Source organism: Polyodon spathula, chromosome 18 (genome assembly GCF_017654505.1).
Source record: "Polyodon spathula isolate WHYD16114869_AA chromosome 18, ASM1765450v1, whole genome shotgun sequence".
NCBI lineage: Eukaryota > Metazoa > Chordata > Actinopteri > Acipenseriformes > Polyodontidae > Polyodon > Polyodon spathula.
This window is the reverse complement of record NC_054551.1, coordinates 31,273,708-31,292,102: the sequence shown is the minus strand read 5'-3', so window position 1 is coordinate 31,292,102 and position 18,395 is coordinate 31,273,708. Positions and strand designations below refer to the sequence as shown.

The window sequence follows — 18,395 nt, the reverse complement described above, 5'->3', positions numbered from 1 at the left end:
GGTATTGATGAATCTGTTGATGGTTAGTCAGAATAACCTGAGCTTCAAATCCCAGGTCAGACAGAGACTTTTTTTTTTTTTTAGACATTAGATGACATAACAAATGTGAAAGTAGTTGTTTGCATTTTGGGCACAACACATGCAAAAAAATACCACAATTATTTGTTAATGTTTTACTAAAATAACTGGTGCAAACATATTATCTTGACTGACAGATATTTTTTTCTCTTCAAGACTTGCATCTTGTGGTGGCTGAATACATTTCCATGGGAAGTAAGACAAACAAAAGAACAAACTAATTAAAGTAGCTTTGCAAGCCTAGGTCTTTTTTCAAGACAGCAGTTGATGGTGTGCATAACTAATTTGTATTTCCATTTTTATATGAAGTCTTCTAAATGAGAAAAATAAACAAGACAGTAAGACGTTAATTAAATCAATAAACTTTTAATTGTGATCAATTATATATATACATATATATATATATATATATATATATATATATATATATATATATATATATACACATATACATATACATATATATATATACACTCAAGTTAAGAATTTGATAGAATAGTGTTCTTTTCGTAAATGTATATTGTGGTGTTAAATCGCTAGTGTTAACTGGCAAGCATGTGTTAACATACAATGAGCAGATACCGTCTTTCCATCTCACAGTGTTACTTTAGGAATATCTTGCAACACTAATTGCGCACTGATAGAATTGATGCAAAACTGCAACAGCAGCATTCGTGCTATATCAATAAAAAGGCATATCTTCAAGTCAATGCACAGATGTACAGATAAAGAAATACCAATTTCTTTATGACTCTCTTTGTGATATATATATATATATATATATATATATATTATATATATATATATATATTTATATGTGTATTTGTGATAAACACTAGTTACAAACACTACGTGACCATATTTGCTATCAACACATCAAAACACACATAAAAAACAAACATTTTAAAAAGCCTATTGTACATCCATTTCTCACTTAGAATATCTTATTACTGTGACAATAATAATTAAAAAAAAAAAAAAAAGAGACCAAGTTGAAATCTCTGTGCTGTGGCCTATTTTGGTTCACATTAATACTACACACAGAGTTGTCCATTAAAATACATTTGTGATTCCAATTCAATAAATTATTTTATTATCCTGGGATTCAAATGGCAGCTTGCTCATCAGATACCTCAAGGTCCTGATCACTCACTCACAAAATGTATCCAAAGAAATGGAAAGAGAAAAGAAGAGTTTAAAAAATAAAACATGTCAAATTTGTTCCGTCAAGCATAAAACACAATATTGCACAACATTTATCTCAGAAGGTCTCCCAATTCATTGATCCAGCCGGTCCTGGTACAGTATCTCTTCCAGTGACTTGAAACCAGGCATGTTAAATTTACGAGCATGACGAAGAGAAAAAGCACATTATGTAATACTGCTAGTGTCTCATTTCCCTTGTTCATCCACCCATTTTCAGTCTACTGCATGGGAACGATATGCGCATTGGCAACAGTAAGACATATAATCCCTTCCTCTATCTACTTCAGATGACTGACTCCAACCTTCTTCCTAGTTGCTTGTATCTGACATAAGGAAGAAAGAGTTATGGCAGACCAAATGTTTAAATCCCAAGGGTGAACTGAAAACCTCTCAGCTCAAACAGTAGTGGAATAGGATTCCATGTTCTTCTGACAGATTTCGTTTTGGCTGCTGGTCTGGGCAGGCTGGTACAGAGGCCCATCACCACCCTCATCCAGATTGTCAGTGTCACTGTCACTGTCCTCTATTCTAGCATGCAACAGCACCTTTGGGGTTTTATGGTGGTGTAAAAACGGACGAGGAGCGCTGCAGATCGGATCCTCGCTCATGGAATTGGACATTGGGTCTTCATCTGAGAAATGGAAGGACTCCTCATCTCCAATGTAGTGGTTCACTATGTGTATCCCTTCAGAAGTGGGTCGGCCTGACAAGCCCCTCTGTTTTTTCAGGAACTGGATCTGTACAAAAAAAAAAAAAAAAAAAAGGAACAGGCTTTGTTAATTCATGTTACTTGATCTTAACTGAGAACTCAACTTTATTCAAGATTATGCTGTGAAAGAAAACATTATATGATAAAGAATAAATTTGAGATCAAGCAGGTGTCCAAACCAGCACTGCAATAAAAGTGGCAGCAGGCCTTAACCCTTCCACACACACAGCTGTTTAAGTTGAACTTTCTTTTTAGCCTTATATGCGGACACGTGCATGAAAGGGTTAAAACTGGAAAACAAATGCAAGAAAATGCGATGCAATAAGAAATAAAGTAAGAAATAAAAATAAAGTGTATAAAATATATATATATATATATATATATATATATATATATATATATATATATATATATATATATATATATATATATATATATATATAGATATATAGATATATAGATATATATATATATATATATATATATATATATATATATATATATATATATAGATAGATAGATAGATAGATAGATGCAAGACGACAGCAGCAAGGTGTGCAGTTTAAAAATGAGAAGTAGAATTCTAAACCTAGGTGACGTTCCACTCACAGCAGTTCATATACAGTACAGACTGCAGCAATGTCTGATGCTGATGCACTGCAGGCAGTCACTCTTACCTGCTACGGACTACCTCATTAAGCCAAGCATGTGGGAAAAAGGCAGTGAAGAGAGAGCAATTTAGAGAAACCACCACAAACCACATCACATACAGCAAAAACATTTTTACATGAGCTACCATTGAAGTTCAGGTCAAGCTATTGCCTATAAACCCATGGGAAGAAATAAAAATGACTTTAGTTGTAGTGAGACTTCCCAGCATTGTCCAGGTACATGCTTAGTGCTGTTAAAAGTAATTGTGTAGAGCAGGGTAATGACTAGTAACCAAAAACAGAGATAATACCCAGGTGTAACTAAATCATACATAAAACAACTTATTTCTGGGGGGGAAAAAAGAGGGGGGGTGAGCAGTACGGTTTTAAGTGCATCAACTGAGCTACACTTTCCTGGGAACATTAGAAGAAACCACAGAATTAGCTTTGAATATACTTTAAAACTTCCAAGCCTGATGTTGCCCTCAGTCAGATAAAACGATAGCATCGAAAATGTTGCAGGTTTAGGAACTGACTGTGGGAGACCGAAGGAAGAGGAAGCAGTTAAAGTGAGCAATTGCAGTATTCCAAAAAGGATGAAATGAGTTTCAGTGCCCAAATCCTCTATCTACTGCTTTAAAACCAGCAGCAACATATACTTTTAAGAAAAGATCCAAGCAGGGTCATCTCATTTAGTAGTAGTATTTGAATTTTCTTTAAGGCTTGGTTGGGATGCTCAGACCAATTTGTGCACACTAAGTTATTAGCAATACCTCGAGATTCATACACATAAAACATGTCCACTCTAATCTTTTTATGCAGCTGTTGAGAAGCCAGTATAGTTGATTAAATATGATTAAATTGTGGTTGAATTTACAAAAAAAAAAAAAAAAAAAATAGAAACAGAATGTATGCTATTTGAAAACAAATTGAAAACAGTTTTTGTGTGCATGCAATAAATCTGTTTAATTTTTACTGAAGTCAAAGATGCTGTGAACGTAACAAAATTCAGAACTGGTGATGTTTGTAAAAAACAAGGCTTCCAGTGAATCAGAATAAGAAACCAAAAGATAAGCTACATCACCCATAGGTCAAGCCTTCTCCACCTTAAATGCAGTCTGGTTTGGTTTTATGCTTAGTTCTGTGGCTGACTAACTTTCAAGACCTTTAGAAAATACGTGATTGAAATAGAAACAAATAGCTGCAGTGATAACCATTAGCATATCTTGACTTGGAACTACGTACAGCTAGACTGAACCACAGAGCATCAGAAATAAACCAAGACTGCAGACAAGCTCTGCTGAGTGTAGATCAATCAGCATCTTAAAGGGTTTCAATCTAGTTCTTTTTTTTTTTTTTTTTTTTGCTACGTTGTGTGTCTTTGCATGACTAATATAATTACCACATACAAACCACGTGACAGCAGCTTTTAAAAAAAAAAAAAAAAAAAAAAAAAATCATTTTAAAACACACTTTTAAATAAAGAATTTCACGCTGGTTTCACAGAGGCATCTTCACAACTCTAAGCATGACTACATACGTGTGAATTAAAAGCATGTGGTAGTGATAAATATTTCAAAACTGGTTTCCCCTACAGAAAAAACGCTCTTAATAAATGAGTGTATACGCTAAGCTACACTACTGCTGGTACATGCATACAGCCACCGACTGCAACAACAGGTGCATAACTAAACCATCACAGTAATGTGTCTAACCTCACCCAAGGGAAACACTTTTTCAATTGTTGACTGAAAATGTATACAGAATGCAACAAAGGGCATTATCTCTCATGAGTGAGCAGCCTTGGGCTACATCTCTTCTACAATATGAACATGTATACTACGAAAGTGATGCAAATAGTACACGCTAACTTCCTGAGACAGTCTAATCAAGTGGTATACTGCAAATATGCCACAGTCGATAAGTGTTTACACTGAATTCTTAGCTGTGAAGTTCTGTCTTTGCTCAAACTTGATCCTGCTAAAATTCAAGTACGGTGTTTGTAAACCACATGACCTCTGCATGTACTATCTTATCACATCACAGGTTCCTTAGGCCGACCACAACCACTTAAATCAGACTCAGGCAGCGAGGTGACTCGGGATCTCTGACACGTACTGACAATCTGATAGTGCTTTCAGCAGCCTGGCAAACCCATGCAAAGCTCTGCTTGCAGGGGATGCAAATCTGATCGTCTCTCCTTTGCCCAAATGCATTTTCAAGATAGGGGATTTTGAAAAACACAATGCATGATTTACTGCAGTGCAATTTAACCACAAGACACTTATTTTTTTGTGCAAATCTGACCGTCTGACCTGGGAAAGTGTTTTAATTCATATGTGGGTTGCATCTGATGTGTAGATATACGGCAAACTTTACTGCTTTTTTTTTTTTTTAAATCAGTAATAATTTCAAGATTTTTATATATAAAAAATATAAAAACATGGCTTCTACAGTACAACAAAACAATACACTGTTCAGCATTTTTATAGTGCACAAAATTGATGTTCTTGCCTGGAAAGGTTTGTACATCTTAATTTTTTTTTTACAGTTTTACTAAAAATACAATATATAACAGATTAGTAATATTAGTAATATTGTTGGAACAGCAATTCATTTTTTGGATCCCAGTAGGGTGAAACCAGTTTGTTCCTGTATAAATAAATCAAAAACCTGCTCTGACATGTTTGTAAGCTGGCACCTGTGGCATCTTTGAGAAGATGTCATTGTAATTGTGGCGCCGGGGAGGTTGCTTAAAGGGTGAGATGTAGCAATCTCTTATACCACACCCCTGTAATCTAGGTAGAACATTTTAGCTTTTCACCATCCAGCAGGATGTAAATGCAGATGGACTATACTGGGTGGTAAGCAGTAAACTGCACGCTGCAGTTCTGTAACTATAATAGCACACAATCAAACAAACAAATGTTAACGTTGAGGTAAAGTTTTAGAATACTGATCACAAGAGACCTGAATAGGGACAGCATGCTCCTCAGTTGAGGGAACGCTCAGGGATCCGCTTCAGGAGGTCACCGATTCTGACACTTCATCCTGCTTCTGCAACCCTCAGCCCTCTGTTTCTCAGCTTGGAAATGTTTGCTTTCAAGGTTTCTTTAAACGTTAATGTACTGGGCTCAGTGAATGCCACAAAACGGCTCGTCATGGACTGCTGATTTAATTTGATTGTTTTGTTTTGGTTTGTACCAGTTAGGTTGAAAGTTTTCTCTTTAAAAGACACTTTCTGTGCAGTACTGTTAACCCCAAAGGGTTAGTTTTCAGGATAAAGAAGTAAAAAATCTGGTTAAATAAGTATTTCCTTTAGCATATGAACACACCATGGAGTAAAATTAGGTTGTTTTTACCATAAGGTTAACAGATACATTTTTATTTATACACAGATGCAGAAGTTTTACGTATTCGTATGTATTTTTAAAGTGTACTGAAATCAGTTGAGTGTATAGTGTAGTAAGCTTCTGCTTCAGCCTCAATCCATGTGTAGGAAGGGTGTTGGGCGGTTGTGGTCAGCGTTACATGTAGAGAGCATCCCTATCTTCAGGAAGAAGAATGTGCAAGTTTGTTTCTCAGAGTTTCCACCAACAGTTGGAGAAGTAAACTCAGATTGTCCCACCGATAACAAAGGCGTATATCAATATAGCTAAAGCCGCTGCAGGGCTTTAGACTTTAGACAACAGATTAACTGGTGAACAACCAGAGAGGCACCACAGGGAAACAGCCCTTCAATATAAATGACTGCAAAACAAATGAAAATCTAGAATCCTGCAAGGCGCAGAGTGCAGCTAAAAGGCTCCTGTGTAGATTTAGTAAGCATTCACTCCAGTGCCAAGTTTGATAATAAAACGGTGATCTTTCAAAAGTAGAAAGAAAACAACTACATGCAAGTTCACTTAAAAAAGCAACTGCACACAAGCTGTTCCAGATCAGCGGACCCAGCCAGTTATTTACACCTATCTAAATCTAAATGTATCAAGCTAAGGGTTACAAAGGTGACAGTATCTCATTTGGGCAGGGGCTCTTAATTCTTGGCCAGCAAACTACTGTCCCAACAGCAAAGTGGTGCCTGATGGACCAGCCTAATACTAACAATTTCAGTTTGCTTGATTAATGTGTCTATGTACACAAGGACTTCTACCGAATATCGAGAGAACAGGCATTTACTCGACTGAATAACTTGAATACTCCTAATGCTATAAAACATGTAAACTAATAGCAGTTAATTAAAAGTTATTATTTATCTTGCGCAACCATATTATTAATTCATTTGAGGCCCCACTTTGCAGAAACAAATGTGTTTTAAAGAATGTTGCTGTAAAAATAATAAAACAGTAGGCATTAGCAATACGGGGAAAAAAAGATGCAACTGCGGCATTTATAAGAAACCTTATAATTACTTAATCAAACGACAACAGCAATGTTATTGTATGTTATAAATGGCTATTCCTTGGTATCAAGGAAACAACATTTAATAACTAAAATGTAACCAACTTTGCTTGAGCAAGGCATAATAACACACAAAAAAATCTATAATTTTAGGTGTGAAGTGATATGTTTAAAGAATAAAGCTCACAGGGTGTGCTGGCACATTTACACGCCCTTTAGTCAGGAAGGATACTACTGACGGGCGTAGTTAACACTTTCTGAAGTAAGCAGGTGGAGTCAAAATAAAAAAAAAACCTGAAAAAGGAAAATCTGACTTCTGAGTAACAAAAAACAACAGCAGACGCACACATTTTCTTTGAAACATGTTCTATACAATAGATGACAACAAACATATCGCAAACATCAACTTGTCTAAGTCACAGCCCCAAAATACACCTTAATATCGCAAGTTTTTACAAAAATGTAAAAGTCACTTTTGATATTACTTATATAATATTAAACACTACACTGCAGAGACACCTGCTACTGTCAATAAGCAAGCATGCTTTTGGTGGATCCTTTTTTGTATTTTTTTTTAAACCGATTTAAAAGTTGGCATATCATCTTCCACAATAGACATTTACAAAGACAAAGACACTTTGTCAAAATATCTGGCATAAGACTAAAGGCGCTTCAGGCTCAACCAATTATTAGAGGGCAGAATCTGCCCTCCAGGATTTCAGCAAGTCAACCATATATAAAGTGGATGTAGGTCATTCCATTTATATTTTCATGATATTGAAAGCTCCAATTTTTGTCTTCATCTCTGGGGCGGCAGACGTTTTGTAGGCTTAAGTGCATATAACTTTCAAGAAGTGGTGTTGGAAATGCAAAGCAGCCCATGCGGATTATAAACAATGCAGACAACTAGAGAGGGCCAGTGTAGCTCTATATAATCACAACAATGTGGTTGTTGAGTCAAGCAGCACAGGATAACAGACAGACAACAGCAACATGGAGGAAAGGAAACAAGATAAAGAAGACCAGTATCCTTTAGACCAAAGACGCCTCAGACTCTGCAGAATTTTGCAATGGGCACATATCTACACCAGAGAGGTCATCAGACTTGTTGGGTTATTTTGTAGTCGTTGAGACAATATCTTGTTAATTTTCAAGCTACTGGAAAAATGAGATACAAGCTAGCAGAGTGTGGTGTATTATCACTCACCTCCTCCTTCTGCTCATCTATCTTATCCTTCAGTTCCCTGATATACTGTTTATAGCCGGAGTTATCAAGCTGCCCTTGAAATTTCCCTTCTTCTTTCTGTAAAAGAGTGGAGGTAAAAGTATTGTTTAGTGCTAAAGACATTTCAGATTAACTAAACATCTGTTTATATAAATAAGTTACTATACACTTGACCAGGCATAAAATTACCTTTTTGGAAAAAGTTTCTTTTATACGAGTTTTAATCTAACATGCTTTTATTGCATAAACATGGTTTAAAAAGTGACTTTCAACACACACACTATATATATATATATATATATATATATATATATATATATATAAAAAATCATGTATTTTTTTTTACAAGGCTAAATAAAAAAAAAGTGTCACTCATTAAGACAAAATACACTTATGCGGACAAATTGTTTTTCAGCGGCTGTTGTAATATCTACCCAGGTGCTTGTGAGAGATATTAGGGGTTCATGTAGAGGCTGTATGCCTTTAAGAAAGGCATGATGGGATATTAAATTCTTAAATGCAGAGGTGCTGGATTATTACACTCTGGTTTCATGCAACGGTTATGATGCCAACCAAACGTGTGAATAGGCCTACTGTTGTGTTTAAAAAAAAAAAAATAGGTTAAAATAGTTTCATACAAAAAATGTGGAACAGCGAAAAACAAAAATAGACGTGGATTAATAAGCACTGTAATTTACCATAATAAAAAAACAGTAATGAAAAAGAAAATATGGAACATAAAGAGCAACCAGATATAGTCAGCGAAAGACAACACAATATTCAAATTATTTGTCGTATTATATATTATATTAGGCAAGTTTATTTTTCCGATAAAAGTGCTCCCGGCTATAATGTTCTGCCACCCGGCTGTAAAAAATTCCTGAGAACCCCGATACTAAAATCAGTCAAAATGGAAAAGTACACGAATTTAATTTGTCTATGTGTTCTGCAAGATCATTTAGACCCATACAAATATAAATTCACCAAGATTAGTTACAACACCACAATATTGATCGACTTCCACAGTCAATTTGTTACCCACCTAAATGTATCTGAGGTGGCCGTGTTATTGAAGTTACATTTTGATATGATACATTTGGGTGTGACGGTGCCAAAACCAACACTATCTACTCAACTCAGCCAAACAGGATCAAGAGGTATTGATAGTTGACACCAATAAACTGCATCAACAAAAATAACTACTACTTAACAAAGAATAATACCAACAAAAAAAACAAAACAAACAAACAAAAAAAAAAACACAACACTTGTGTGAACACGAGTGGTACCTTTCATAATAAATTAATTTTGTTTTTTAGGATAGTACTAAAACTTACCATCTGATACTCGTACTTGATGTCAGATGTTCAGCGTAACAGTAGAACGTAAAGACCCCCCCCCCCCCCCAAATAAATAAATAAATAAATAAATAAATAAATAAATCAATCAACCTGGGAAAGCTAAATGTTTGCTGGGTTGTTTTCTTTTGTTTTTAGCATTCAAATAAACAGTGAGGTCAAAGGTGAGCGATGGAAAGACTCCCAGGGTCTTGAACATAAAACAGGGTGCCACTGCTTTAACTGACAGCTATGGTTAAGCTGTCCTCATGTGTTTGTTCCTGATATGCTACAAGAATACGGCATCTGCATGGATCTTAACCAATACATTCTTCCAAGAATATGCTTTTTTTTTTTTTTGTGGTTTTCCCTCATGCATCTGATAACAAAAAGGCAGTTAACAGGCTTCCTACGTTCAGTTGTATGAATAAGCAGGTGCCAAAATGTGGAGAAGAGATGTCAAACGTCTGTAAGTAATGACTTCCTAGTTTGTCTGTGTATGTTGTTGTAGAATGGTGGCCGCCACAATACTATTTGTTACAACTGTGAATTCTCTTTTATTGTATTGACACAATTAGAACTTAAAACAATACAAGCCAAGTCTCACAGGAATGGTTTTAGGTTTTCAATTCTACAAAAATAAATAAATAAATAAATAAATAAAACACAACACACAACATAGATAAAATGCCAATATTCCAGAGGAATACAATATAATGTGTAAAATGAAAGTTTTTTTTTTTTTTTTTTTTTACCAGGAACACCACTTGAATGGCTCTTTCCAGCAATTACATCGTTTCTTACCAGTTCCATTCCGTTCCAATTGCTTTATTACTCTCAGAAGATCTGCTATGCTTCATAATAGGGCCTATTCTATCCAACTGATCTAAAACAGAAAATCTAAATACAGTACAGTTGTTCAAAACCATTCAAATAGGACCATTCCTAGAGGTTTGAGTTTCATATCCTTGGTACGCAAACAACCCTTAAAAGATCTGAATAATGTTCTGCAGTAAGAACATTTACAATATTAGGATATAGTCGATGTTTGGATAACATATCTTATCTGGTAACCAGTCTGATTGTGTAGAATGCATTACCAGCCATCTATCTCTGGCACTTAACATACAGTGGATTGTGTATTTTAAAATGTACATGGGGTTATTTGTAATTATTTCTTAAGGTTTCTTAATTGGAAAGGTGACATTTACCATTTTACTATTTATACAAAACATAGTATATCCCAGACCTGAGGGTTCAATATTATAGATCGATAGAGAGAGAGAAGTACAGGAGGGATCTGAAGAGGGGATTTCTACAAACAACTAGGGGTACACTGGGGTAAAATCAGTTATTGTTCAATCTAATGTGGCTGTACAGTGACCTCTGCAAACCAGGCTTCTCAGTTGTCGCTGTCTGTTAAGTCAACTACCCCTTTGGCCCAGTATGTTTCCAGTAAATCTATACTTGGCTCTCAATTGTAGCTTTTTTCTGTCATTGACTATAATTTGCTATGAAAAACAATATGGGGCAGCCCCTTTACTGCAGCAGTCTGTAAGAGACATGGGGTGCGCACACAGCTTGTTTCGTGGGCGGCTAGGCGAGACAGAAGCGGGTTACTGCAATCTCAGCACATTTCCCAGTGGGCATTAATCCACAGCACGAAACCACTGCCTCTACTGGCTCCTTAGTGCTGACGATTGTCAGATCGTTATAATGCATCTACAAATTGAAAATATTGAATACATTAAAAGGGAGCTCTGCTATTCTTTACACAAACACCCAACACTAAAAAATGATTTGATATTAGTTTAGTATCTCTTAACAAATGAAGATAAACAAAAAAAAAAAACACACTGCACTTTGATTTAAATATATAAACCCATAAGGTATAAACCCATAATATATTTAAGAAAATAATATATGTTTTACCAGAAAAAAGTTTAAATTCTGGTTTTCTGCAATTAAGGATTATGTTAAACCTTAAACCACATCACAATTTTGTTTAAACCATATTTCCTGTTTTTAAAAACCTTTTTAAGACAACTTTGTAATAAGAGGCCCAAACCATTAGTTATATAGCCTTTAAAATATGTATAATCCTTCAGACAGAAGCTGGATTCTCAGCAAACAAAAACAACTTATTTACATTTTGCTACCCAAGTTATTAGAAAAAAAAAAGAAAAAATCTTAGATGTACGGTAGAAAGGATGTGGTTTCACATTTTGTAGTGAATACATGCTGACTTGTGGTCTAAACACAGTTCATGAACCCAAGCATAGGTTTTCTTGAAATGTATAAATAAATGAACAGCAAGGTTACAGACAATTAAATGGGCCTGCTGCAAATGCTTTTTCTTCTCCTCCAACATTTTGTAACCTCTTTATTTCAAACAAAGACTTTCTATTAAAACTCACTATCAGATGAACTTAAAATTCTGTTACCACTATGGAAAGGGCCTAGCTTGTACATTATTCTCAAACCCTTAGGACTGCTACAAATCAACCCTACTGGCTAATGCAGAGCCACATCAATAGAAGTAGTTTGTTCTCCTGAATAGGACTGAATATAGCACTAAGCAACACATTGCATGTCACTTTGTCAATCCTCATTGCAGAAGTTTTACACTATAAGCCTCAACTCCAATCAATATTTGTATACTACTAACCAGGGCAATACAAAATATTTGCAGTGCATATACACTACAGTTAACCCATTTCAAGCTATTCTCCTAGACGCTATTTCTGAAAAACAACTATCGGCTCCTCTGGTCCTTGATCTCCAATGTATAGTTTCACGATAGTTTTACGGTGAAGCTGAGATAGAGGTTTCCTGCTGGACACGAAGCCCTTCTGTACATAGTGGGAAACACGTGGTTTGAAGATGGGGAGCCACCCTTTGATAAGACAAGATTCTAACCCAAGCCATGTACAGTGCAACCAGGCACACCAACCACAAACCAACTCACACTGCCCAACACCACCCACTGGGAATCAAGCTTGAGTATATCTTACAATTGTGAAACAGTTTCTTTTTGGATGAAATCCCTCTATCCTGAGCGCTTTAAGTAACCACGCTCCAAAATAGGATAAACTCAGACATGGCCTTGGCTAAAATATAATATACTGCCTGAATCTCTGGCTGAAGTCATCTCCCGTTGCTACAGCAAGCAGCAGAAAACCAACCCACAAAACCCTTAACCTGCAGTTCTTGCATCTTACATGCTCTTGACTTTTGCACAGCCATGCAAGGAAGGAAATCAATTTTAGATGCGAACATGACCCTGAATTATCAGTCTGGGCAAAGTGAGTTGTTTCCATTTACTTTGAAATGGTGTATGACCTGAGTATGACCTTTTAAAACACAGATTTTTAAACCTTTAATTTCAGTACAGTAGTTAAAATACTAATATCAGCAACAGGTGGGTGGAGATGTACAAAGAACTTTTTGAAAAACTAGACAACGAACGTCTCGCACGTCTGAGCACTAGATAGCTGCTTTACACATATGAGAATGGTTAAGGTTAGAAATGGGTGGTGTGGTACAGAATCAAAATGACCTGGCGTCTAAATCACGCTGCTGAGAATGGAACACATTTATTGGGCGTGTGCCCGTTCTGCTTCCTCTGAGCTTTTCTGCTTCCCTTAAAACCTACTACAAGACTAAGCCTAGTTCAATGCCAGTTTAAAAGGGAGTTTTCTCCCCTTACCTTTTCTTGCAATCACTCCAAGCGGTCCTGAAGTCTAATGCTCCAAAACTGAGTTGTATTCGTTTGTGTTTCCCTAAAGCTTTCTGCTAAATTCACCTGAAGTGCTCAGATTATTTAGATTGCCCCATTCCAGGAAATCACGTTGTGCCTGTCTATCAAATGTCTGTTGGCTCCATCTGCTCTACAGTACAGAATCAGCTGATTAGGACAGCACAAAAACAGAATTTCCATTTAAACAGAAGCAGAGCATTATATCTATACGAATGGCAGCTAAAAAGTTAATTATTTATCATTCATTTAAAGCAATACAATTTCCATTTGTCTATAAGAGCCAGAACTCTATGTCTGTAATACCACTTACCTCTTTACTAAAGGAATAGTTAAACCGCTAATTAACAATAAGACTCTACAGTGTTGCTCAAAAGTCATTGTCTTTTTATTCTTACTTAGATCATTTGGAAATCCTGCAATGTGCCCTCATAGACGGCAATTTGAGAATTTGCTGCAATAAAAATAGATTTCAATGTTGCTTTTGGTCCATCCTGTATAACGAAACTGTATTTTAAATGCAAGACTTGCACAATATAGCACAAAAAAAACCAAAAAAAAAAAAAAAATGACATTGAAGAATAATCATCTACTGTATTACTTTTCAGTGTGCATGTGTTATGATTGAGTGTTTACAGTGAAACACTTCTCTCCAATTAATAACCATGAATACCTGGCTTAATATATTTACAATATGTCTATAATGTCTATTAATAGATCCTAAATGCTAAAGTATGATTGTGTATCAAGAACAAACCACCAGAAGACACATTTAAAATTGTAACAATTGTTATTGCAACAATCTGCAATAAACTGGCGAGACTCAACCTTTTTCACATTTTCCTGTTTTTACCATACAATAAATAGATAAGGCAACTCTCTAATATATGACAGTCAAGTGACTAGATGCTGGTTAATCATAAAATCTGTAACACTTCACTCGCCTCCCCCAAACAGATAATAGGAACATTTTTTATTTTTAAACTCTCCTATCAGTTCCCCTGCTTTTATCATGACATCAAAGTTCCTGACACTTATCCTACACCCACCCACCGCCATCCTCCACCTGTCACACATTCTGCATCATTTGAACAAAAATTTCATCACGCAGTATATATTTGAAGTAAACAATCTTTCAGTTATCATATTTTTAACCACACAACTCTGGGTTGTGGCTCGGAAGGTTATACACTAGCAAATGGGACTGACCTTTATCACATTCCAATCTACCACCCTCCTACAAGAGATTCAAACTCTAGAACAGAAAACATGGTACAGGCAGGCTTGAATAATTATTAACCATCGTTGCACTGCCAATGTTCTGGGTGTGCCCCTTGTGTAATTCTCAACCCATGTTATCTTACTGTGAAGTCAGACCCAGTTTCAGGGCTACCCATTACTCTCAGTCCTTCTAGTGCCTTATTAACCTCCATCACCACTCCTGGAGAGAAAGTCAAAATGCCTATGTCCCGTGGAGGAAACGATGCAACAAGATAACCATTTGGTTAGTGATGCGTCTTCAGTTGAAAGATATCGGTGCTTTATAAGAAAGACACATCTTCCGAAGTAAACTAAAATTACACATACAGTGGCAAAAATGAGGTCAGGTGCAAACTGCATATTTTTTTTTAGGAAATTGTATTAGTTTTCATGCTTTCAACAAAGTTTGAAACAAGCTTATCTTCCAGTGCCTCTACAAAGAAGTGTTCACTAGAGAGCTTTTACATTTTGCATACAGCAAATGTAAAACTTTTTAAAAATGTACCGTATAAAACTGTGGTCACGTGCATTGCATATATGCAGCCACCCAGGGCATTACTTTGAAGTCCAAAGCATGCAATCAACAGGTACAGGTGATATATACAGTACCTGAATCTCTAGCTCAGCAATGTGCTGCTGCAGCTCAGCCACCACTGCCATGCTGTCTGCTTCTCTAAGCCTCACAGCCATTACTTCTTCTTTGTTCTGAAAGGAGAAACAAATCATGTGGTTTAGCACTTACAAAACTGAGACAGAATCGTAGAAGCTGGAAAAAGCACTTTATGACAAGGTGAGGAGAGCTGCCTAGCCTCAGGCCTCACGAGTTCCTCAGATTGAAAACCATTAGTTGATAACTGAGCAAGCTTGCATGCGATGATGCCGACATATAGGGGTTATCTATACTTGCTGGAGGGCATTACAAAGGAGCAGAGTTACTAGAAAATGTTGCATTTCATCAGCAAGTTATTGAATGTGACAGCGAAAGGCGTGTCACCAAAGTCAGGACTTAACTGAAGAGTTGCAGTTAACAAAAAGGTACCAGTATCTATGCTTGGCTTTACTGTCTTTTCTAAGCATTTTTTTTTTTCTTTTTTAGCCAGGACTCCATGTAGCCCTCGCTTAGATCACACTGTTTCACTAATGCTTTTAACTCACAGTTTCCGCTGACTTTTGTTTGATGTTTTTGCTACCCATCTCACAATCTCTCTCCAGAATGGTTTCTGTTATTGGCGGCCATCTGTTTTTTTTTTGTTTGTTTTTGCTTTTTTTATATAATCACTTTGCTCATAGGTGGGATTTGAGTCCAAAACAAATAATTCACACCTACTGAGAAATGCTTTTTTTTTTACTAAATGGTCGCTAAAGTTGTTCTCCCCCACCCCCTCCCAAGCATCTCACTATTTAATTAGGTAGCTACATATAAACTGCTGTACAATCATTATTCCACTAAATTGATCTGTAATAAAAAACATTTTCATGCTTATAACACGTCTCTTCAGTTACACAAACTCTTTTACTACTGTTAGAAAACTGATAGACCGAACCTAATACTACTACCATAACTTAAACCACACAAGTACAACATGCCTCGCTGTATCAACCTTAATGCTGGCGTACGGTATGAACACAACATTACAGTACCTACAAAAAGGCATAGCACTGTTCAGAATCAATCTGAAGAGCAAAGCCACTCATTCAGCTGCAAACCTCCATCATCTGACATGTCTTCATTAGTCTTTGCTCTGCAGAGTATATTTAAAAGGGAGACACATTGGATTTTTTGGGCAGCCGCCTTACCTAGAATAATTTTCATCGATATCCACACAGAGTAATAACATCAGCTTCTCAAGGATTGCATGGGGCTGCTTTGCTTTTGCAATAGCTTTTGCAATAGAGAGGCTAATGGACATCTCTATCAGGAAATTAAACAAAAAAGATTGTATTTATTTATTTATTTATTTTTAAGTTTACCACCACAACAAGTACTAAACAAATGTTGTAGGGTCAAAGTAGCAAGACTTGATGATGCTTCTGATAGGCTTCCTAAAAATATGGCACATCGTATTTCTGGTTGATCAATAAGGGGAACGGGGGATTGTTAAACAAATTCCTTATAAAAAAAAGAATTAGTGAACTTTTTTTTTTTTTTTTATTTAAAAAGAAGAATACTGTCCTTTACATTGCTGTGGAAATCTATTTGTAAGAGTTTATTATGCCCTGTTCCGAGACCCACCGTTGGGCAGTTTGGGTTCTGCTGTCTACACCACTTCTTATTTCTGTTTCTTTGCCACTGTCACTGTCCATAGTGATTCTGATGCGTTTTGTAAAACACAAATCTAAAAATATATGCCTAGCCATTTGTTATTTACACAATACAACAAGGCTTACATCTTGAGCAGTATCATATGAAAATGCAGTTTAGAAGATAATAATAATAATACAGGACTGAGTAGTTAAACAGATATTGCTGGTCTGCCCCTTGAACACATTTATGTTGTAAAAAGTCTGGGGGGGGACGGGACGGGACTTTGCTCTTTCTAAAACCTGTGTTCATTTTCACCTTTTGGAGACTTTGGTCTTAATACAGTATACCTCCATTTGGCAAGTGAAACAGTGCTTTTGTTTGTGTTGCCATATTTTTTTGTTTCCTTCAAAAATTACAATATATTTGCTAATAGTGAGAAACCACTGAGCCATTATGCTTGTGTCTTAGGGTTGCTGTTTCAGTACATTCACATTTCAGTCAGCTTACTTGACTGTTTTCACATCAACTGGTTCTGCACTAAAGCACTATATTGGAATACATCCTAGACACTTTTTTGGTGCAGTTATAGAAATAAATAAATAAATCTTGCTTTATTTTATTTATTTTTTGCATCTAGGAATCAAGATTCAGACTCAGCATGCATTTACATGCTTAGCAATGCACTGGACAGTGACAGGACGAGCACAGAGCGTATACATTTACACTTCCAGAAAAGGACAAGTCGCGATTACCAAACTTATCGCATATAACCACCTTGATCAAAATGCTCACCACTGTGAAAAGGGGAAGAAACTGGTTTGTAAAAGTCAGACTCCAGACTTTTATAATAGTTTACATTTACTTTAAAATATGTATTGCTTTATTAATAAATCACATAAAAAGCACTCCTATTTTTTACTTGTCAGGTTGAAACCTTTTAATAAAATACAACCATTATTTATTCACTGTTCTGGTTACAGTATACTGCTTGCAGTCTAAAGAGGTGGCTTCTGGGCTGCTATGCACTTATACATAACTTGCAGTAGCATATATATCCACCACCATCACTATTAACCAGTACCTTTACGTGAACTATGAGCCCACTGCACTGGAGCAAGGGCTTTCATGTTTTGGGAAGCCCCCTACCTTATGTAAAATGAATAATTTTGTTTATCTCTGGCGCTGAATGGTTTACCTTGCAGTCAATCTCAGCTTGCTTGCGCTTGATTTCATTGTGCTGGGTAAGCAGGCCCTTGTTCTGAGCTGTGAGGTACTGCACCTTCTCCTGCAAGCTTCTCATCTCCTTCTCAGCTCTCAGCAGGTGGTTGTTGTTGACCTGATTCTGTAGCAAAAGAACAAAATTGACAAAGGAAAAGAGATAAGACAGGCATTTCAGTATGCCATCTCAATTAAACACTCATTGCGCCCTCTCAGGCCTGGTGCATGTAAACTATTGAAATACAATCTGGTAATACTAACATAGTCAGAAAAAGATCGCCAATGATATTATCAAGGTGTTCTAAGAGGTTT

General features: G+C 36.2%; 1 protein-coding gene across 8 annotated transcripts in view; it reads right to left on the bottom strand.

Moving 5' to 3' along the window:
• Positions 1–912: 912 nt before the first annotated feature.
• Positions 913–18,395, bottom strand: part of LOC121330587 (ecotropic viral integration site 5 protein homolog) — a 54,068-nt gene continuing 36,585 nt past the window's right edge. For 7 of the 8 annotated variants that reach the window (XM_041277207.1, XM_041277206.1, XM_041277209.1 and 4 more), the window contains 4 exons: positions 18,061–18,207; positions 15,230–15,325; positions 8,249–8,344; positions 913–2,021 (listed from right to left, as the gene is read on the bottom strand). In XM_041277207.1, the coding sequence (XP_041133141.1) occupies positions 1,680–2,021; positions 8,249–8,344; positions 15,230–15,325; positions 18,061–18,207 (681 nt within the window). In that variant the 3' untranslated portion in view covers positions 913–1,679. Of the gene's footprint in view, positions 2,022–2,670; positions 2,681–8,248; positions 8,345–15,229; positions 15,326–18,060; positions 18,208–18,395 lie in introns of all 8 variants that reach the window. The other variant, XM_041277213.1, reaches the window with a different exon arrangement.